Source organism: Chiloscyllium plagiosum, unplaced genomic scaffold (assembly GCF_037043375.1).
Source record: "Chiloscyllium plagiosum isolate Xiang-an unplaced genomic scaffold, Cpla_swu_hap1 HiC_scaffold_39, whole genome shotgun sequence".
NCBI lineage: Eukaryota > Metazoa > Chordata > Chondrichthyes > Orectolobiformes > Hemiscylliidae > Chiloscyllium > Chiloscyllium plagiosum.
Genome location: NW_028270177.1, coordinates 22,399,078 through 22,422,904, shown reverse-complemented (window position 1 = coordinate 22,422,904; position 23,827 = coordinate 22,399,078). Strand labels below are relative to the sequence as shown.

Here is a 23,827-nt window from a genome sequence, read left to right as displayed (position 1 = left end):
ACTAGGATCTGTGTGACGGCCTCAGTTTTTCACATTATTTATTAACGACTTGGATAATGGCATAGAAAGTCACATGTCCAAATTTGCTGCTGACGCAAAGTTATGCAGCATTATAATTAGTGTCGATGATAGCACAAAATTTCTAAAGGAGTATTGGTAGACCAGGTAAATGAGCAAAACTGTAGCAGACAGAGTTCAGCATAAGCAGGAGTTATGTTATCTATTTTAGACCTGAAAAAGATAGGTAAGGGTATGTTCTCGTAAGTGTGAAGCTTTTTCAGTAGATGTCCAAAGAGACATGGGGATTCGGGTGCATAAAAAATAATCAACTAAGTTAATGGAATGCTGGTCTTTATATCCAGAGGACTAGAGTACAAAGATGCAGAAGTTATGCTGCAGTTATATAATATCCTGGTTAGACCTCACTCGGAGTACTGCGAGCAGATCTGGGCACCACACCTTAGGAAGGATACTTGGACCTTGGAGGGAGTATAATGTAGGTATACACAATGTTATCTGGAATTCAGTGGTTACGTTATGAGGAGACATTGTACAAATTAGGCCTGCTTTCTCTAGAATACAGGTGGTTGAGGTGATCTGATCAAAGTCTTCAAACTATTAACAAGTAAGGACAGGGTAGATAAAGATAAGCTTTATTGAGGTTTTGAGCTCTTTCACAAATGGAAGTGGGTGAAGGATCAGTTATTAGTTAGATTATTGTTAAGCAAAGGCATTAAGGGATATGGGCCAAAGACAGATGCATGGAGCTAGGCCACAGATCTACCATGATTTCATTGAATGATGGAACATACTCGAGGGGCTGAATGGCCTACTATTATTCCTTTTTTTTTCAATCACTCTTTCAAGAGAGCAATAAGTCTGAGGTATCATGTTAATGTACTTAATCAGTTGTTAGTAAATCTCTAACTCAATAGGAACATGACTCTCCAAGGTTATGTGAGCTACCACAAATCACTATGGAAGGTTTGAGCTCTGATGAGCTAACCACTGAGCTCATCTATATAGATATAAAATTGTAATTGATAAACTATAAATACATTGCATTCTTTCAAAATTATCTTTCAACCATATGACTATAACAGGAAGTATTTGCTGGTAATGAGCTATGATGAGTTTTACCTTTTGTCAGGTGGACAGTAATTCTTTCTCAATTTTATTTCTGTGAATTGAACTTTAAGATTCACTATGGAGTAATTTATCGAATCTCACGATTATCTCATGACATGTTTTCTATTTGTCACATTTGGGTGGTTGTGTGTAAGACCACGGGTCCTGAGAGTGCTAGAAAGTAATAATGTTTGGTTTGTAAAAGTTATTAACAGGCATACAGCAGGATGCTGTGAGAATTGTAATTTGTGTGATATTACACAGATTATACGATACTGGATTTAGGTAGAAAATAATCAAAAACTGAATTTCACTTAAGGCTGAGGGCTTGATTTCACACATGACTCGCTATTTTATTTTTCTGGTATAACAAGCCTTTGATATGTTATATTAATGACAGATCCTGGTTGGGGGGGAGGGAGGGTAGTTACATCAGAATCAAACAACTGAGTTCCCCATGTCAGGTGCTGGGATCCAGGAGTTAGTGGCAACAGGATTCACGATTTCTGACTCCGCCCTGATTGATCACACAATATTTCAGCAATCTAAGCTAAACTAACATTCACAGTTCTAGTTTGTAAAGTCAGTAATTAATAACTGTCTGATAAAGTTTGCTTACATTGTTAACATTCCTCTAATGTAAGGGAGGCTTCGAAGCCTCTTCACCAACAGATGTAGGCAGTAGCGTCCCAAACAGTTGGGGAAAGGAATTTACTGCTTTCATCCACTCAGGTCGTCCCTGGTTTGCTGGTCTTCACTTTTCTTGGCTCTTAGGACTCTAAGAGCCAAATCTTATGATTATTTTTGGCCAAGTGCATTTTTCACCACGTGGCTATGCAAAATTTCTTGCCTTACAAAATCTCATTAACCATCTGTCCCTATGATGTTCCTCATGGGCAGTTCAATCCCCATCTTACCATGTGCCATTACAGGAACAACTTGCATCATATGCCTGCTCCTCAGGAGCACCGTGGCACTTGGGAAACACAGACGTGCACTGCAGGATGCTCCAGCAACTAGCATTGAAAAGCTGCTGCAAAGCCACTTTGCTCACATGGACCCAGGCTCAGGAAATGGACTAGGATCAATCTCAAGGCTGCTCACTTGCTCTCTTAATACTCACTCACTCAGTGCCTACCTCAATGCTCACAGTGTTGGAGACAAGCTGCTTGTCACTGGGATCCATCTGAAATTTTGTGGATAGGTGGGGCGCTGTCTTTATGATTAGTACACCAAGATGTCAAACTAACAACTGCAGCAGTGTGCCAGCTTTCTGCATGGCAAACATCAAGCATATTTTTTCATCGAAATGGCCCTTTTGGAATTTGGGTGGGGACCAGTCCACTGTTCAATGAAGGGATAGCAGTTTTTGATCAGTGGGCCCCAGTACTGTCAGTCATGGGCACCGTCTGCACACAGTCCAGGGGCTTGGCTACAGTGGATTGTCACCTTGGGCCACGCACAGTTAGAGTATGTGTCAGACTACAGTAAGGCAGTCGGCAGCTGTCAGTCTGTAGGGTCACCCCAGCAGACAGGTGAATCGTGTACTGTCAGTCAGAGATCTGCAAACAGAGCAGTTGCAGTCTGGTCAGTTATGTCCAGAGCAGCTCATCAAAGTCAATAAGAAGTTTAGGGCAAGTATAGTCCTGGGATTCTGTTCATCAGTCATTAAGAAGGATGTGGGAGAAATCACTGACTATTAGGAGTAGCAGAGTTAAATCTGGGCTGTGGGGGTTAGCAGGTGCATTGTTAGAGATGGGGGCAGGTTTGGTGATGGAGCAAAGCTCTGATATTTTAAACGGATTGTCTGTATTTTTTTTGCCAGAGTCTGTTGATGGAATATCTGAGTGACTAATCTGAGTACCTATTTCACGTTTACAAAGGTTTGTTTTGTAAATTGAAATCTGGACGGAGTAAGTCATCAATGTCAGAGCAAACAAATGGTAAATGGACCAACAATGCTTAAACAACCACAGGCTTGAAACAGCCCTTGCCATTGGATATAAAGCAGGTACCTTGCATTAAAGTCATCTGTTTTTCAGTCTGGCCTTAGTCACTGGTCTCCACCCAAGTACTCTCATACAGCAAACATTTTCTATTGCCACTTGGTTTACAAAACAAAAACTAGGGCTCTGCTGACAGTAATTAATGAGGAGCTGAAATGATGCAGCAGAGATAGTCCTTAACCCACCAATCAAGAAATGGATCTCACTAAATAATGGTCAATAAAATGAATTCCAGTATTAAATGAGTACTCAGTTTAAGAATGGAATCACCCAAGACCTGATTAAAAACCCTATACTATGTCTCGTGGATAGAAGGCAGGAGTCTCACCTGCTCTGGAGATATGTTAATACATATCTGAACCAGTAAAAATGCTGATCTTTCATCAGAGCAGCTGTTTTATGTGCATTGTCAGATATATTTCTGATCAACTTGTTCAAAAATGTTATGACACACCTTTGGAGCAGGTGGGACTTGCACCTGGGCTGATAAGAAAGCCCGTCCATACCTGGCATCAGTCTAGTGAACCTTCTATGGACTGCCTCCAATGCCATTATATCGTTCTGTAGATAAGGGAACTAAAACTGTTCACGGTACTCTAGGTGTGAAAATTGGGAAGTTTTGTTGTGACTGCAAAGGATATAGGTGAGACCACATCTGGAGCACTCTCTACAGTTTTGGACCCCGTATTTAAGAAAGGATATAATTTAATTGGAGAAGTGAGTCCATTGACTAATTCCTGGGTTGAAGGGATTGACTTGTTAAGAACAGCTAAATAGTTTTGACCTTTATGCATTAGAGTTTAGGAGAATGAAGGGTAATCTTACTGAGACATAGAAAATTCTGAGGGGCTTGACAGGGTAGATGTTAAAAAGATGTTTACACCAGTGGGAGAATTCTTTACAATGTGACAAAGTTACAAAATAAGGGAACATTTATCTAAATCTGAGACGCAAGGGAATATCCTCTCCCAGAAGATAGTAAATGTCTGGAATTCTTTACCTGAGATAGTTGTTCAGGCTAGATCACTGTAAGTATTTAAAGAAAATGTAGTCTTTTGAAATTTTGAGGAGTTAAGGGCTTTGAGGAGCTGGCATGAAAGAGGAGTTGAGGCTTGGGCAACGGAAGCCAAGTTCTTTAGAATGGAGGGGGTAGACACAAGGGAGCAGTTGGCCCCACTCCTGTTTCTATTAGTTTTGTTCTCATCTGTCTCTGATCCTGCCACTGTGGCCAGTTAAAAATTGAGCTTGCATTTCTTTGGCCTAATTGGTTCATCTTCAGAAATCCTGAGCATCTAGATTTGCAAATGCATCTATTGATATTTGGAGTACGATTGAAACCTTAACATTAAAGTGGGACTAAATGTTTATCCAATGCCTAAGGATGCTGGTAGATGTGTGTCCATGTCTCATTTGGTATGGCAATCTCAGTTCTCTCAAGACAACACTTAGCTGAGTCTATTTCTTGTGCATTTTACAGATGTCCCAGCTTTTAGATCCCACAAACTGAAACCAGATGTTTGACCCTGTGCCGCCTGAATAATGGGAATAACATCAGAGCATGTACTAGTAGAGTAATGTTTATCATTAATGTTTCTAATCCACATACCTATCTGCTGATCCTGTTTGCTGTTTTCAGGATTTGGGGAATCTCACTTTCCCTTTGAATCAGGATGGTTTCTTTTCTGCCATCACAATGAATTGACTGCTAGTAAATTCCAGTTATGTGAAAATAGCTATTTACTCAGGAATGCAAGGTTTCAATGTTTCCTGATGATAAAATAAGGGAAGTACAAGAGTCCCTTCAACTCCTCTGAAATACAGGAGCATGGTTGACCAGGCAATTAAAATGACTGATTCTGGTGTGACATGCAGTGCCATTGTCGTCTTGATGATAATGGAAATTGACACAGGTTCCAACAAAAATGTTAAGAGTTACACAGATATTGCAAAATATTTAACTGTGTGAAATCACTCACTGAAGTAACAGCAGATAAAATAAATTAGGGCCAGTGCAAGAGAATTGAGGTCATGTTATTTTATCTTCTAGTTTGGGTGGAAGTTGAGGAAATGAAGTGTACATTCATTAAATGGCAAAAGAAGGCGCGGTAAACACTCAGTGTAAAGCAACAATTTATTTCAGAAAATTATTAAAACAAATGCCAAAGTATGTTATTATGTAGAACAACTGTTTGGACATTCAGGAGATAGTTTAGTTTAAAGTGAAGGGTGAAGAAAACAGAACAAACTGGATGTGGGTTCAGCTGGGCTGGTATGTACCTGGATTTGACACAAACAGCTATCAGACAATATTTGGATAGTCTTCTCAATGCAGAAGGGGTCAGAAGGGTCATTCAATTCTGTTTGGCACTGCCAAATGCAGAAATGTTTTCAGGTCGTTAAATTATGTGTTCCAACAGAAAAATCAACAAAATGTTGCAAAATTAGCTGATGTAAGTCAGCTATAAACTTTGGGACGGATAATTGTGTAATTGTGTGTCTTGGGCATAAATTACACATTGAGGCAGCCTCGTAATCAGGGAGTGCTGTGATTATGGTGAGATGCACCACAGATTTGGTGTGGGCGCTCCCAGAGGTGGCCAGCTCCACTTTCTATTCAGATTCTGTTTCTAGATATTACTCATTCATCTGTATTGGGAAAATGACCAGGACCCTGGAATTATATCAGTTGCTTGCTTCTGGTTTCCAAGAAATGAAATTTAGTGCTTACTACTCTGCATCTGCTCTATATTTTGTTTCTTTTCCATACTTACCTAAATGTCTTTTAAATATTGTAATTGTGCCCGTATCCACCACTTCCTCTGGAAGTTTATTCCATATGTGAACCACCCTCTGTAAAAACCACCTTGTCCTTCATGTCTTTTTTAAAATCTCTCTCTCTCCTCTCACCTTAAAATGTGCCCCCAAGTCTTGAAATCCCCCATCCTATGGAAAAGACACCTACCATTAACCCTATCTGTATCCTTGAGATTTTATAAACCTCTGTAAGGTCACATCTCAACCTCTTACGCTTCAGGGAAAAAAATGTCTCAGTCTATCCAGCTTTTCTTTATCACTCAAACCTTCCATACCCTTTCCAGCTTAATAATATCCTTCCTATAACTGTGAGAAAGTGCATAAGGTATGAGCAGATAGGGAAAGAGTTAAGTTTAGGGTTGCTTGACAAAGGTTCAGCTCGCATGACTTTGACCAAAAAAGAACTTGCAGTAAACAATGAGGTGCTGGAGGCAAGGGTAGTGGTTTAACGAGGTGAAAAACATCCATTGTATAATGCCAGTTAACGAGATGATGAACATCCATTGTGTAATGCCAGTTAACGAGGTGATGAACATCCATTGTATAATGCCAGGTGGCTTAATCTTTACTGTTGATGCTTGCTGATTGTAACAGTCATCCAATCAATACAGATGTTGCCTTACTTGGCTGTTGCTCTCTGTGAGAGGCTACATAATTCTGTAAGAATCCATTGTTCAAGAGAAGGCCAAGAACTCAGGTCTTTGTGTACATGGGCGATCACTCTCTCTCCAGGGCTTGGAATAAAGATGAAGAAGGTAGAGCCATACTGTGTCTTTGAATGTTTGCTTCAACTGATACGGAAACTGGATGACAACTGGGCAACCAGAACTGAACACAGTAATCCAGAAGAGTCCTCACCAATATCCTCCAGGACTCCTCCACCCTCTCAATAGAACTGCCAGGGAAGTACCCAAGTTATATTTTGCAAATGTAAGTTTTCACTTGGTGCATGTATGGAATAAACTGCCAGACTAAGTGGTGGAGGCTGACACAATTGCAACATTTCAAATGCCTCTGGATGGGTATATGAATAGGAAGGGTTTAGAGGGTGCTGACAGGTGGGACTTGGTTGGGTTGGGATATCCGGTCATATGGACAAGTTGGACCGAAGGGTCTGTTTCCCTGCTGTACATCTCTATGACTCTATGACTTGACCAAGCAGCAGTCTGGAATTCATATAGTTCAACTGGCTGGGTGGCTAGTGTACAGTTCAGAATAAAACCAATAGCTTGAGTTTCATTCCTATTCCCAGCTGAGGTAGACTCGAGAACTGTTTCTTGGTTTTGGGAGTGGAAGGCAATGGCAAACCAAAACTACCAAGAAAATCACTCAAGATGAGGTATCAGTCAAAGACCTGTCTTTGATCAGGGCACTCATATCACACCATGGCAGAGACATAAACAATCTGCCTGCAAAAAGTGGCCAAACAGCTGAATAGACTCAAATCTCGGACATTGCTGAGCCTCAGGCCCATTACGTTATCCCATTAGAGTCCCCAAGGATTCAGGTTTAGCAGTTTGTTGTGGCATACAGTCTATTACTGTGTTCTGTAAAGAATGAACAGTTTGTTACCCATTGGTAAATCCATAAAAGTAATCAATGATGAAGGAACATCTTGACCCCTACAACTGGGACAACTCATCACTGATGCATCCAAACATCCACAGATAACAGCCTTTAACATTGTCCTTAAAATTAATGGACTCTTGACATTCTCCGCCACACCTCACATATCTCTTCTTTTTTCAATTTTTCTGTCCCTTTCTTCACTTTTACCATCAGTGCTTTGTTTCCGCTGCTGTGTATCTCTACATTTATTCATTCATTAGTCTATTACTGTTGAGTCTCTGCAATACCCACCTTCCAACTTCCATGTCACCCTTTGAAATTGTACCTCAATAATTTTCCCTTGTTGCAAAAATCACAGACAACTAACCAGCTATACAATAAACTCACCAATCGCAATGTCACCATTCATTGAACACACGGACATTTTGTCATTTAACAGTTTCTGCAAAATAAACCTTATATGAATTAATTTTTCAAAGAAATAAATTCTTGGACCAAATGACTATGTGGTAACAGAGGCATGTTGAGACCCTGTAATTTATGGAAATATATTTCAGTGAATCAGACCCTCAGGTCTGTGAATTACTCGCTTCTTTATATTCTGGCAAAATCTTTGGGGTCTGTCATATATCACCAATGCAAACATTTTAAAGTTAAGTATCTTGGTATGAGGCTCCCACTATAAGATACATGTTTTCTTTCATTCATCTCCCTGAGAGCAGTCAATCAGTTTACATCTCCTTCGTTGACATCTTGTGTTTATCTCTCTCCAGTTTAACCCTCTTTTGAAGTTGGGACTTGACATTTACAATCATGTCTTTTACCTCTTTACTTATTTCCATCCTTCTGTCTTCCCTTTTCCTATTTTACTCCCAAGTTGTCTTTGCAACTCTGTACATCGTCCACCTTTGCTTTGCTTCAGACCCAGAACCTGTACATAATACCACTTCTTGAATTCTCAGAAGTAAGGGAGGCAGTTTTGATCATTAATTAGACCTTTGCATTTCTTTCTTTCTAGTTCTCCTCCTGACCAATAAAGTTGCTCCCAAAGAGAACAGTTACTTTATCTTTTCAAGTCAGCAGTAAACTTGCACAATTAAAGCATAAATCAAATGTGTAATAAAGTAGCAACAACATAATGCCCTGTTTGGTGGTTTATTATTATTTTCTATTTCTGTACCATCCCTCCTCCTCCAGCTCGCTGAGAATGCTAGGCTCATGCATATTCCTTCAGTTAAGTAGATTCCAAGCTCTAAAATTCCATCCTAAACTTTCCTGCCTCTCCATATGTGTCTACTTTAATACTCTTTTTAAAACATGCTTTGACTGAGCATTTAATCTCCCCTCATAACATCTGCTCTGTCCCAATGTTATAGTTTGCATCCAGACATTTTGGTGAAGCACCTTGTGATGTTTCTCTATATTAACATCTCAGCGCCATTGCACATTGTTGTACATATTGGGGAAGGGGATGTTGACTTCTGTACAAAATGAGCACAAAATAACTGGTGCAGCCATTCTGCACATGAGGCCTGATCCAAATTTGAGTTCAGGATTTACTTTGGTGCTGATGAACTACAAGAACAATGTGAGTACCTTGATACAGCTCACCCACCCAAATATGGGAAATCCAAAGGCTTTTGAAGGCTGGTCCAATAACAAAACTTGAAGAATCGTGAGTGAATTAATGATAAGATTGCATGGTGACACTGCTTGTATTTGTCTGAAAAGCTATTTCTGAAGGCAGCAGTATTCAAGTATTGAGAGAGTAAATGAGTAAAGATTAAGTAATCTCAAAACTATTTTTGAGTTGGAACTGCACTCATAAGTTTCCACTCCTTCCACCACCGATGCTCAGTAGCAGCACTGTGTACAATCTACAAGACAAGCTGCAGAAATGCACCAAAAATCCTTCAACAGCACCTTGCAAACCCAAGGTCAAGGGCAGCAGATGCATGGCAACACCACTAGCTCCAAACCACTCAACATCCTGACTTGGAAATATATCGCTGTTCCTTCAGTGTCACTGGGTCAAAATCATGGAATTTCCTCCCTAAGGGCATTGTGGGTGAACCCCAGCAGGTGGACTGTAGTGGTTCAAGAAGACAACTCACCACCACCTTCTGAAGGGCAACTAGGGACAGGCAATAAATGCTGGCCAGCCAGCGATGTCCACATCAAATGAATGAATTTAAAAATGTACAAGCTGTTTAATATCATCCAAATCCTAAACTCAGGTTATTTCATTGGAAACACATACATTTATTTCTATTTTTGGAAAGCGTGGTAGTTGAGTATTTGCCTCTGCAGAAGACTTTTGTCTGCATGTGTGGCATTTGTATGTGCGCCAGACAATATAATTGAGTCCAGTGTGCCAGTACCATTCTCTCTCGGAAAGCTACAAATACTAACAAAACATAGGGGGATCCGAGAAATTTATTCTATTATTTGAATTGAGAACCAGGTGGGAATGTGGAAGACGACTTCCAGTAATGATTTAGACACATTTGATGTGTAGGTTTGTGAGTATTACCTTTCACACTGTCATGATGACAAAAAAAAAATGGACTGTTAATCTTTCAGATCTCATCAATTTGACTGAAAAGTCTTAGACTTTAGGGTTGCAAGGGGAGCAACTAAAAAGTGAACTGGGGCATTTAAAATGTCCAACTAATCAGCTGACTTGATATTAGCCAACCCAACAGGAATGTTTAAAGGAATGTCTAGTGGCTGAGACTAAGCAATACAGCTAGAAGAGGCTATCCAGCAATAATATCTGGATGTCACAACTCATTTCCTAAAATGCATAGCTCATAATGAGATCCTCAGCACGTGTCTGAAATGTCTTGACAACATCATCAAACTCCAACTCCATCTATATCGAAGGATTGCAGGGCAACTTTGACAAAATGCATCAAAATGGATTGTGAGCCAATAGCCAGGTTTCCACCCTTTTAAATCTATCTTTGTCTGAGGAAGACATTAACAAATGCAAAGTACTGGATATTGATCCAGTGACTGCCACTAACATACCCATCTAAAGCACCTCTTGAGAATACTCACTGCAGCCAATATTTTAAGGAGGCTCTGAGTGCAGTTTTGGACAGTATTTAATGTGAAGCTTCTCTCTGAAGAAGTTGGCACAGAAACAGCTACTAGGAGAACTCATCCAGGAACTGATTGTTTTCAAGAACTACAATGTTCGCTATGACTGATAGTATCCAAGAAGCTGTCAATATCAGCGTCAGGTTAAAAGCTTGCACGTCAAAAATAAAATTACTCTAAACAGTATATTCTTTTATCTTCCTTTGTATTGAACATCTTTCCTGCTTCCACATTGTGCATATGTACATGGCATGTCTACCTGTGTGATCTAATAAAGGTTTACAATATGTTAATGCAATTTGGGAATTTGGATTTCAGAAGAGAATTAAAGGGTTCTTTTGGGGGTTTAGTGAAGATGATTTGATTTTATTTATTCATGGGGTATAACATCACAGGCTGGGCCAGCATTGGTTGCAGAGCCATAGTTGCCTTTGAATGGAGAGCCTTTGTTTGATCATTTCAGAGGTCAGTTCAGAGTCACAGTACTGTTGGTCTGGAGTCACATGTAGGCCAGACCCGGTAAAGATGGAAGTTTTATTCCCTAAAGTACAGTACCGCTACACAGTCGCCTCTGCCATAAGAAATTCGTAATTTTTGAGCAGTTCGTTTAAACACCATTTCCAAGAAAGCAGGTAGCTTGATCTAAATGACTAATTAAATTACATTAGGAGTTAATTGATGAAATGCTTCCAAAGTTGAACATTTATGGTGGACACAATTGTGGGGAAACAATTGCGTTTCATTTAGGAAGATTAGTTTCATACCTCCAGCAGAGTAAGTTAATTTATGGCAGTCCAAGCTTTCAGAGCAGGAAAGATGTCTTAGAATTGTTTTAGTGCTTTCAGTTTCCTTAAAGTTCAGTTAGAAATAAAAAGTGAAGTAGCCAGTGTGTATGTATCTCAAGGAGAGAGAGAGTGACAGAGAAAATCACATCTGATAAATGTATAATAAGTCACTGATATGGAATGTTTGGAACCTTGCCAATGAGGTAAGAAGTTAAAAAGTGCATATAGGAGTGATGTTTCACTGGTATCGAAGCTTTGTAAAGTTTATTGCTGGGAAAAAACAAAGTTGACTTGCATTTTTCTTTTTGCTATTTATGTTAAGATCTCTCTAAATTATCATAATGTGTGTGTTAGTGTGTATGTCTGTACACATGTGTATGCATGTGCATCTATCTGCGTATGTTTATGTCTATATGTCTGCCTCTGTCTCTGTGTGTCCGTGTCTGTTTTTCTGTCCGTGTGTCTATATGTGCTGAAGTGACTCCAGATGTCACTTTATTGATACTTTCCTCAGGTCTGATAGTTAATAAATTTGCTTTCTCGATGACTCAAAGTACGTTGTTGATTGATTCTCTGTCGCACATGACAACGGCTGTATTTTTAATTGGAGGAAGGTATCGCCTTGTGCAAGAACGAACTGAAACCTTTGTTGTGACCAATTAAATAGTTGAACAAAGAGAAACAAATTCATATCTTCTCACTTGGTTGTGCTAATGCTGATAGAATTAAAGACCTTCAGTGGAATATTTCAGTAATATTGCTCCAAAAAATGTCCATTTTATATTATCATTGTTTGATATGAGCTGAACTCAGTTTAAACGTATTATGAATTAGTGGAACAAGTATATAGTGAAAATATTACAAGCTTAAACATTTGACCTTGGCATGAAGTATACAAAAATAAATAAAACATGTAAAGTAATATTTGACGTTCTCAGTGCTACAATGGCTTTCCACAAGGACAATGTCCAAGGTTATTTTGATGGTTACCATGTCCTGGGTAATTTGACATCTGGATCAAGGACATGGTGTGGTAATAACTTATTTTTAAGCAAAGATTTCAGATGCTTTCGATTAGTTTGATAGCTGTTTGCTTGCATTTCTATAATTGCCATCACCTAAGTGTTTTTGAAAATTATTTGTGTTTGCCTACGCGTATGCAATGGCTTCACTTATTTAATTGCAAAGTAATTAATCAGAATTTGCCTACAACAAATATTGGATTATCAATCCAAAGATTGATCGGCACCAAGCTTTGGGCACAAACCCAGTGCTATCAGTGAGTTGCTGTGTCAGATCCACTGCATGAACAGATGCCATGAAATTAATTCCCTTGTAACATCAACACATGACCAGCATTCTGGATAGGTGAATCATTGAGCCACAGAATGAATGGTAACAGACAGAAGGAGGCCATTCAGCCCATTATATCTGTCTGGGTCTATGCAAGAGCAATTCAGCTGGCATATTTTCTCCTTGGTCTTGGTCATTTTTTCACTTCAGATAGCTGCCCAATTTCCTTTTGAAAGTCTTGATTGAAACCGCATCTAGTAGACTGTAAGATATTACATCCCGTACCTGATCAACTTATTGATTTTTTTGCATAAAACAGCTTTTCCTCATTGTCAACATTGGCTCTTTTGTCAAGCATCTTACGTCATCGCCCTCTGTTTCCAGTTACTCTGCCATCTGCGAGCAGCCACTGTCTGTCTTATGCTGTGGGATTTAACCTTACAGATGAATCTGATATCTCCAGCATCTGCAGACCTCACTTTCTCCTCCAGCATCTTATCAAACCTGTTTTAAAACTCTGTATACAATGTAACAACTGCATTACCCATGTCAAATCTCTGTTATTCCATCAAATTGCTGAATCAAGTCATTTAAAAACATTTTGCCTTTAACACGTTCATGCTGGTTTTCCTTAAATGAAGTGCATTTGTCCAAGTGACTATTAATTTTGCGCTAAATCGTTGTTTCCCAATCTTCCCCACTATTGATCCTCAAGAGCTTGGTGCTGCTGGGCTTCTCCTTCTCAGGAACAAGGGTTTAACATTTGCAAGCTTCCTTTTGCAAATCTCTCGCAATGACTTTGGCAGCACCTTCTGCCTTGCTAAAGGCAGATGCCAAGTACTCACTTAGCACCTCAGTGTCTTTAAATCACTTTTAAATCCCAGCATTCTTTTTAAGGCTTGCCTGAAGAAACTTTGGGTTAAATTCGTGAAGCGTTCCATATTTTCATAGGTTTAGAGCGAGAGGAGAAAGATATAAAAGAGACCTAAGAGGCAACATTTTCACCCAGAGGGTGGTACGTGTACGGAATGAGCTGCCAGAGGAGGCTGGTACAATTACAACATTCAAAAGGCATCCAAATGGGTATATGAATAGGAAGGGTTTGGAGGGATATGGGCAGGGGTGCTGGCAGATGGGACTATATTGGGGTGGGATATCTGGTCAGTATGGGCAAGTTGGACTGAGGGTCTGTTTCCATATTGTACATCTCTATGACTCTATGACTCTGAATACAAACCTTTCTTTTACTATGCTTCTCTCAAACCTTAGAAGAATTTAAAGGGCCACAATGCTTCCTGGGAACTAAATCATTTAAGGCATTATATTAAAATGGCCGGAGGTCTGTGTTCAACGTCTAATCACAGGTCCTCAGACCAAACAAAATCAAAATTTAGATTTTAAACAGAGGCCTTGGAGTATGTTCAAGCCAGAAATCAATGGATGTCTGTACACCAATGGCATCAAGGAATATGATGATAGCACAGAAAGTGATTTTGATGAAATGGATGAACAGCTATGACGTAAAATGGCAAAACTGGCTCACAAATGATTCAGGGCCTACTCCTGTTCCAGTGTCCCTATTTTTCAGGAAGGAATATTAATATTTAATTATAAATTCATTTTTAAAGGTATAATGGTAACATTTAAGACAATAAAAAAGTAAGTTTTCATTTTACATTATTTTTGATTATAGACTGATTTTGGAAAACAAACTATTACAATAAAGGACTTGCTGTACTTTTGGTAATAAGTTACTGAAACCCATTGGAAGTTGTGTTGCTTTGAAAGCAGTGGGAGAAGGTATAAGAGAAGATGGCACAGCAGCGAGGCATGATTCGGCCGGCAATAGGTTGCTGATCGGTTTATGGAATTGTGACTAGTTGTAGATGCCAAATGTTATTTGCCTGATAACAATTCTCTGGCTCCTAGTAGTTGAATGGTTTGTGCACGTGAACAATGCAGTAAGAAGCCTTCAGATCTCTGGAAGGGGAATGGCATCTCTCTCACACACACACACACACACAGTCTCGCTCCCTGGTCCCTGAACTGTTTCTCTATCATTCTTTTCTCTTCATATCTAAGACCAATGTTCTTTTGTTTGTCTATATCTATGTATATATAAAGGTAGGGTGGGGTTAGAAGGAGGCTAGAGTTCTAGCTAGTAGAGTTAAACGTCAGCAGTTCATGCTGGTTTATCTGTGGTTAAAGTCCATAATCTAAACAGTTTTGTTATGTACCGAAACCTGGTCCACATTTTCTGTTAAGCTGAATCTATCAAACAGGTGGGTGGGGCCATTGTATTCTTTCTAATATAGAGTCATATATCATGGATGAAAATGTGTTGCTGGAAAAGCGCAGCAGGTCAGGCAGCATTCGGGAACAGGAGAATCGACATTTCGGGCATAAGCCCTTCTTCAGGAATGAGGAAAGTTTGTCCAGCAGGCTAAGATAAAAGGTAGGGAGGAAGGACTTGGGGGAGGGGCGTCGGAAATGCGATAGGTGGAAAGAGGTCAAGGTGAGGGTGATAGGTCAGACTGGGGTGGGGGCGGAGAGGTCAGGAAGAAGATTGCAGGATAGGAAGGCGGTGCTGAGTTCGATGGATTTGACTGAGACAAGGTGGGGGGAGGGGAAATTAGGAAACTGGTGAAATCCGAGTTCATCCCTTGTGGTTGGAGGGTTCCTAGGCAGAAGATGAGGCGCTCTTCCTCCAACCGTCGTGTTGTTGTTGTCTGGCGATGGAGGAGTCCAAAGACCTGCATATCCTTGGTGGAGTGGGAGGGGGAGTTGAAGTGTTGAGCCACAGGGTGGTTGGGTTGGTTGGTCCGGGTGTCCCAGAGGTGTTCTCTAAAACGCTCCGCAACACATTTTCAGCTCTGATCTCCAGCATCTGCAGACCTCACTTTCTCTTCATATATCATGGAAACAGACACTTGAGTCCAACTAGTCCATGCCAAACTTAATCCCAAACTGAACTACTCCTACCTTGCCTCTTCCTGGCCCATTTCTCTTCAAACCTTTCCTATTCATGTATTTATCTAAGTGTCTTTTAAATGTTGTAACTGTGCCCGCATGCACCACTTCCTCTGGAGGTTCATTACACATGCAAACCACCCCCTTCTAAAAAAAATAGCCTGTCAGTATACTTTGATAATGGTTTTACTGTCTGCAACAACCCCAAGAATGAGATTTTGGAGAAGTTTTGTAGCTCAGGTTGTGGATCAGGTAGTAAGTTTGCTCACTGAGCTGGTGGTGGGTTTATTCTCAGATGTTTCATCACCATGCTAGGTAACATGCAAGATAACGTCATCAGCGATGTTCTGTCCTGTTTGCTATTTCTGTGTCTTGGTTTGTTGTGGTAGGTTTTGTGACCATTCTGTTCTGCTGTTCTCCCCACGTGTGGTGTATTGAGAGGTGGTTTGTATTTGACATATCATGGTAATAACTATTTCCTGAGACATTAGTGTAGAAAGTACAGTTGCTGGCAGGTGGTGCTCAATCAGATGGTGTTGGTTTCCCATTTTCAGGCTAATTTGAGTGTATTGTGCCTGTAGGTGTTTTGAGATTTTGGAAAAGATTTATAGCTCGGGTTGTGGATCAGGTTGTAAGTTTGTTTGCTGAGCTGATGGATTTGTTCTCAAATGTTAAATCACAATGCTAGGTAACATCATCAGTGAACCTCTGGTGAAGCATTGGTTATCTGTTCCCCTTCCTATTTATGTGTCTTGGTTTGTTGTGACACCAAGACAAACCAAGACACATAAATAGCAAGCAGGACAGAACACCAATGCTGCATCAGAGGCTCACTGATGATGTTACCGAGCATGGTGACAAAACGTCGGAGAACAAATCCACCAGCTCAGCAATCAAACTTACAGCCTAACTCCAAGAATATTAGGACTTGATTTCCAGCACACTATCCCATTGAGGAATAACAAAGGTTGGAGCTCTTGTCTGAGACATATTAAAACTGAGACAACGAGAATTTGTTTGTGGGATTAGTAAGTAATACAGGTAAGGAAAACGCCAGGTTCTTTCTGACAAATAAAAAATAGCCTCGCAAATTGCAAAGAATTTCCTGCAGGTGGCAAAATTGTCCTTGCTAGTCTTAAGTGAACTTCCAAAACCCGGACTGATCAAATTGGCAGGTAACCTGGAAGTAGCATTACCTGATAGATCCAGGAAAGAAGAAACAATTTGAGGAACAAAGTGACTAGCACAGCAGTTGGGTTTAGTAGAAAATCAGGGGCAGACCAGGATTCTAGGAATTGACTCACCTTGAGTCTGGTAATATTCTGTTATGGTTAGAGCAGCTTGAGCTTGAGGAGAAAATGAAGAAATTAAAATGGCAGAAATGGTAAAGTAAGGGAGATTGAATTAAAAAGACAGGAAAGGGAAATTAGAAAAATAGAATGAAAAACTAAAGGTAACAGTAACACCAATTTACCCCAATCAGCTGAAACAATTATCCTTAGTATTAACACTGGGATGTTACAGCAGTGATAAAATGTGGACTACTGATTTTTGAATCTCATCATCTGATTTTAATACCTGGGACGTTCATGACTGAAATAGTTTTAACAAGGAAAATACACTGACTTAAAATGGCCACGGCAAATAGCTGACCACACAGGTTAGCCGAGCTTTCATGACAATAATATCACAGAATCAAAATTGTTTGAACTGAAATTAATTTTTATCAAAAGACATTGAAATAGCCTACCCAGTCAGGTGTGGAAAAATTTCTTATCTCCTATTTTGATTTGTACCTTTCTGAGAAGTTTCATATATCGGAGATGAAAGACCTCAGTATAATTATAAAGCTTGGAAATAATAAACTCCTTCAAAACCAGCTTATATTTCAGGGAATTGCTTTTGGCAGAGCAGGAGAAAAAACTTTATAGCCAGCAGAAGGTGCAGGAAGTGCTCTGTTGGCCTTTCAAAAAGGCAAAGTGTCCAGTGACAGTATTGATTAAAAGGAATTGTCAGAACACTGAGAACATAAAAGGATAATCATAATATTCAGAACTGCTGATAAACAAAGCCACCAGTTAAACAATTGATATCTCAGGTTAAAATCTTGAACCTCAAGGACATCCTGAGGATTGTAAACTGTATGTTTTACTTATCTTCCGTTTGGACGCTATCTTTTTATCTTTGTATCCAGGCTTGATGTTTGATGCTGCATTTTTGTAGTTTTACCTGCATTAGTAGATAATAAAATTGGCCTTTTTTCACTCAAGAGAAAGCGCTAATTGGGCCCTTGCTGATACAATAGACATTGGGTAACTACATGTTTATTAGAAATGATGCTAAAATAACGTGATGCTAAAAATAATATAAAATTTTGTTGTAACCATCCAAAGACATTGTACAGAGGAGAGCTAACTCCTCCATTTAAGTTTGAACAGCTACAGTGGCTCAAATCCAAAAACAAACACTTTTGTAATGTTCCATATATTAATATTGATTGCAATGTTTAGCTCAAGATCTAGTTACTAGCTTAAAGCGTCATGCTTTGAGTAACCCAATCACCCCGAGTTGTAATATTGCTGAATTTGGGATATTGTAACCTATATTATTCCAGAGTTGAAAGGCATGACTTATGAAGAGAGATTGAGCAATTTAGGCCTATACTCACTTGGGTTTAAAAGAGTGAGAGGAGATCTAATCGAGGTATATTAGATGCTAAAGGAGGTTGACAAAGTAGACATGGAGAAGGTGTTTCCCTCTGTGGAGCAATCTATAATGAAAAGTCATAGCTTTAGGATAAGGGATGGCAGATTTAAAATAGATGAGGATGAACTACTTCTCAAAGGATTGTGAATCTGTGGAATTCATTACCTCAGCATGCAATGGGTGTTTGGACAGTGAATGAATTTGAGGAGGAGAGGGACAGAATTTTAATTTGTAATGTGTTAAAGGATTATGGGGAGCAGCCTGGAGGTAGAGTTGAGATGAGATCAGCCATGAACATACCACATAGCAGGCTTGACTGGTTTAATTACCTACGCCTGCTCCAAGCTCTTCTGCGAGATGAATCTAGAATGACCCTAGTGTTGTTTCATTCATAACAGAAAGAACCTTCGTTGACAGAAGAACAACACACGCAGCACCTGTCAAATTTTGCTTCTTCAAGGGGCATTTGCTTAACAAGGAGACCTGCTGCTTCACCTCTCGTCAGGCTATGATGTTGGAAAGCTGCAGCTTAAACACTTCCCACCCTTTAGTGATGATTATTCATGGATGGACGGTACTCCTACTTCTTTTATACATAGCTATGGAATAAAGTTTCTTGATGTCTAGTAATAAGTTTGTCTATGGGCTGTATGAGTCACAGATCAAAGAAGATTGCTTGGTAGCAATGAGGTGAAAGCGCAAATTGAAATAAACAGAATTCAGCACAAATTTGGATTAAACTAAAAGCTTAACTCAGAAAGAGCAGGCCCTAGAACGCACAAGGATCTGAAATCTTCACACCAGAAGTGGCCACCAATTTATGTTCTGACCACTAAATAAACATTAACCTATCATTTAAATATTACTGGAAAAAAGACACATTTTGCCAAAATTTTCATTTTACACTCCTCAAGACAATTTACAAGAAATACTGGACTACCCTAAACAGATAATTTCTCTTATATATCATGCAACCTCACAAAAGGGCCAAAGAATTTTGGTCCTGAAAACTACTCAGTCCATGTTACACTACCCTGGAACAGTAACATATCTCAAAGGTTTTAGCAATTGGGAAGCTAGTTATTCTGTGCCACTATTAGGCCGTAGCAATGTGAGTATGGTCTGACATTAACAGGATGCTGCAATCAAAGTGCTCTGTCTGTCACAGACACAAAATATGGTATATGAATTTCAGTGCCAGTGTGATGCCAGGCATGTAGGCCGTATGTCCAAAAGACAAGCAGATTGTATCAAACAGCAAGCCCCTTTGGCTGTTGGCAGTCCCAGGCAAGGTACTGACCATACCTAACCAACCCTTGCTGTCAAAGCCCAAAATACAGTGTCCAATTTTAGTTAACATTCTGAGATTGGACAGCATTTGCTAAATAAACCTGAGTATGTGAATAATTACCCAACCAGTTTAGGATTGTTAGTCGGGCTCATAATGTGGTGTATTTGCATAGACGGGATTAACAAATATTACTAAACAGAGTCCTGTTACTTGCAGACATTAAAGGATATGATGCATGGAAACAGAATCACCTCCAGGTTTTTCTTCAAGTCATACACCATCCTGAGTATTCTTGGGTCAATATTCCTAACATCACTGAGGGCATATCTATGCCCCAAAGAGTGCAGCTGCTCAGGAAGGAAGCTCAGCTCCACTTTCTCAAGGGCAATTAAAAATAGGGAATAAAGGTTGGTCCAGCCAGCAACACCCATGAACAAATTTAAAAAATCTGCAAACAACAAAGATAAGTTAAGGTTTTGAGCATGTGATATAATTAATACACCAATTTATGAAGGAAGTTACACATTTTTCTTTATGTTCTAAATCTTGCAGGTTGACGGAATGTATGAAAATTGGATCTGGAAGATGGCGGCTGCACTGAAAGCCAGACTAAAGGACATTAATGTGATTGTGGTTGATTGGTTGACACTAGCACATCAACATTATCCAGTAGCAGTAAAGAACACACGGATTGTTGGTCATGAGATTGCAGATTTATTGGACTGGTTGGAGGTAAATCTACAAAACTAAGGTCTTCTAGTAGATTTTGCCACTGAGGTATTAATTTAAGGAAATACATAACAGCATTTTTGCATGGCTGATCCACTTGTGAGAAACAGAACAAATGGATAGATATTTAATTATTAACAACATCAAAGGATTTGAGGATGGTGTAGAAATATAGTGCTGAGATAGATAATCAGTCATGATCTAGAATGGCCCACTCTTGCTCCTGTGTCCTATTTTCCTAAATTCAATACATTAAATATTGTCCAACTAAAGACAAACAAAAAGCAGCCACCAATTCCCAGAATGACTTAGATTTTCACAGGCTGGAGAAGGAAAGATTCTCAGTGATATATGCTCAGGCTCAGTCAGGTTACTGAATCCTATTACTGGTTATTGTGAACTTTTTCAATTTCATGTTCCTTATCAGTTCAAAGGCACCAATATCACCCTGACTGTAACCAATATCAGCAGGGGCTCTTAAACAATCAATGAAGGATTAAGGGGAGTATTGACTTGCAATGTTAATGAATCTACAGGCCAAGGGGTTTCTAGTGAGATTCAAATATCGAGTCAATACAAATTATTTAAATATATTCACTAATACAGAGACCAATGAATTGATAAAACAGGCTGATTTATGAGATTTGAAAAATCTCACATACCTTTAAAGAGAAGTGAACGTTTTCTAATGCTCTTGAATTGTTTGTCTGCCTTGTCCTTCTCAATGATCCTCCTTCTCTCGGCCTTCTTAAAAGCCTTTCAATAAATTTCATCTTTCATGCATTTCCTTTAATATTATATTATTATTTTGTGTAAACCCTTTTTCCAATTTCTTTTTGAACCTTATGCTTTGTTTTATTTTATTCCTTTTCTGACTGTGAAGTGTAACCTCAGCTTTTCCTTATTGTCTTTGGACCTTTCCATCCCAGCTTTTTTTATTCCTTTCCCTCCATTTCTCTATATTTTCTACATTGTACAAGAGACTGTAACTTTGTTGTTTCCTTGGCTGTTGCTATTGACTAGACCAGAACCGCACCCCGCCCCCCCCCCCCCCCCCCCCCCACAAAAATATTTTAAAACGGTAACCCAGACCCTAACCTATCTTATTTTAAAGGTAGATGTGAAGTGTGTGATCCAGATATGATGTGACTGGTCAAACTACTCGACGCTAAGCAAAATGCAATTTATTTAAACACTATAGTTAAAATATAAACAGAGGTAGGAGGAATTTAGAATAACTTAACTATTGGAAAATCTGACCTAATAACAGATAGAGAACCTATTACTAATTAACTGTTTTATAAACACTCCCATTGGCAAAAAGGTAAATTCAGACACAGCTTTTTACAGGCAGTTCTCCAATCCAGGAAGAAACAACATCGAGAGATTTCAGAGAATGTAGCAGCTAGGAATCCTTTTATTGAAGCTCCAACCCTTCTGGGACCCAAACAGCTTCTGACCATTAACAGCTAAAAATACTAGAAAGCCTAATTTGAGAGAACTGGTCAGTCCTCTTCCATTGCGACAACTGTTCTTAAAAAAAAAGCCTAAAGGTCTCCTCGAATTGTTGACTTAGTTCATTGCTCGTAGTCGCTTCGGCACCTCGGTCTTTACAATCTCTCTTCCAAAAAACCCAGGACAAAACAACCTTTTTTTTAAAGTGACAGCATTGTCATACTATAAAGTGCTCTGGGATGTCCTCACATTAGGACCATTTCTGACGGCATTGTCCAGTGAGAGAAGCGATAGACTTCATCTCAGCCTGATGCAAGCCTCTCCCATTGTGAAGTGAATTGTGGACAAATGTATACTGCAAGACCAAGAACCAAAATAAAATATATGAAGCAATTATAAAGAACCAAACCACAGCAATTGATCTGACAGAGGATTTGACAAGCTGAATGCTTAAAACAGGTTTCCTTTTGAGATTAGAATTAGGAAACACAAGTTAAAACAAATTTTCTTGCAGGTAAGATGGGGTTGAGCAGAATTGTCTACTCTGAGGGTCATGAGTCTGTGGAACATTTCTCCCCACCCCCAAGTGTGATGGAGGCAGAGTCATTGAATATTTATAAGGTAGTCTAGGGGTCATGGGTTTGCAGTGAGTTAAAGCTACCACATCAGATCAACCACGGTCTTATCAAAAAGCAGAGTAGAATCAAGGATGGAATTAATTCCCAAATTAATGTAAACACATGCCTACATGAACCTTTGCTAAGGGACATTCTCCCAGTATTGATAAATTTCCTTTGTGAAGGATCAGGTAGGAAAACAAATTTCAATGTAGCTGGGCTGTGGGAACAAATCTTTAAAATACCTTGAAAGGACCTCTGCCTTTCTTTCATGACTTGGTTTAAAGTTGTAAGTTACGTCATTCCCTTTTAGTTTCAATATTCCAGGACGTCTCGGGGGGAGGGGAAACGAGAGACAGGAAAAGTTATGGCTGTAAGAGCTATTCCTATATTGAGGAATTTTTCAGTGTTGGAGCTGGTTTTCTCAAATTCTTGGAGCAGTAATTACTGTTTTCTAAGCTGCTGAATTGTTTTGGAACTTTGGAAAAAAGAGATCAAAACAATGGTATTTTAAAAAAGGAGATATGGCACTTTGAAAAAAGGAGAAAGAGAGAGAAAACAGGGATCATGTGGGAAGTACAAAAAATGGAGCAGTAAATCTGCACAGCTGTCTAACGCGGCAGTGAACCCTCACAGCTGAATGCCTCTGCTATTTAGTTTCAAATATCTGTCAACATTGGAGTTCGTAATAAGAAAAATAAAGAAACACTAAATTTCACAGCTAACTTTGGAGAAACCTGTATGGGGGAGCAGCTTAGTGGCTTTTATATATATATATAACCTTACTGTTTTGTTTTATAAATTGACAATAGTGAATAGAATGTTTTTTATTAGATGTTTTATAGAGATCGGTCTCTTAATTAAACCTTAAAAATATAAAGCATAGGTTTGAAGTGATCTTGGAGCAGTGTTTCTACAGCAGTAAGATTGCTATTCTCTGGGTCTGTAGATTGTTAAGATGCAAAGGTGGCGTTTATTAGAGTGACGTACTCTTCCTGTCGAATGTGGGAGAGTTTCCATGTTACTGATGATTATGTCTGCGGGAAGTGTGTTTGGTTGTGAATCCTATTGGATCACATGGATTGGTTGCAGCAGCAGTTAGAGGCAATGAGGAATTTACAGGAGTTAGGGGGTGTGATGGATAGCAATTATAGGAAGGTAGAAAATCCGCAAATGCAGTCAGGTGGGTACCTCCAGGAAAAGTTGAAGAGGTAGGCAGGTAGTGAAGGAGTCTCCCATAGCTATCCCCATTTAAGACAGGTATGCTGTTTTGCAAAATGTAGGGGGTGATGGACTCTTGGGGGAATGTAGCACTGACAGCCAGGTTTCTGGTACACAGACTGACTCTAATGCAACGAG

The 23,827-nt window shown here is 39.4% G+C and overlaps 1 protein-coding gene across 1 annotated transcript in view; it reads left to right on the top strand.

Moving 5' to 3' along the window:
- lipca (lipase, hepatic a) overlaps positions 1-23,827 on the top strand; it is an 87,924-nt gene that overhangs the window by 37,266 nt on the left and 26,831 nt on the right. The window contains exons 2-3 of the mRNA XM_043677450.2: positions 18,775-18,950; positions 20,220-20,399. Coding sequence (XP_043533385.2) covers positions 18,775-18,950; positions 20,220-20,399 — 356 coding nt within the window. The remainder of the gene's footprint in view (positions 1-18,774; positions 18,951-20,219; positions 20,400-23,827) is intronic.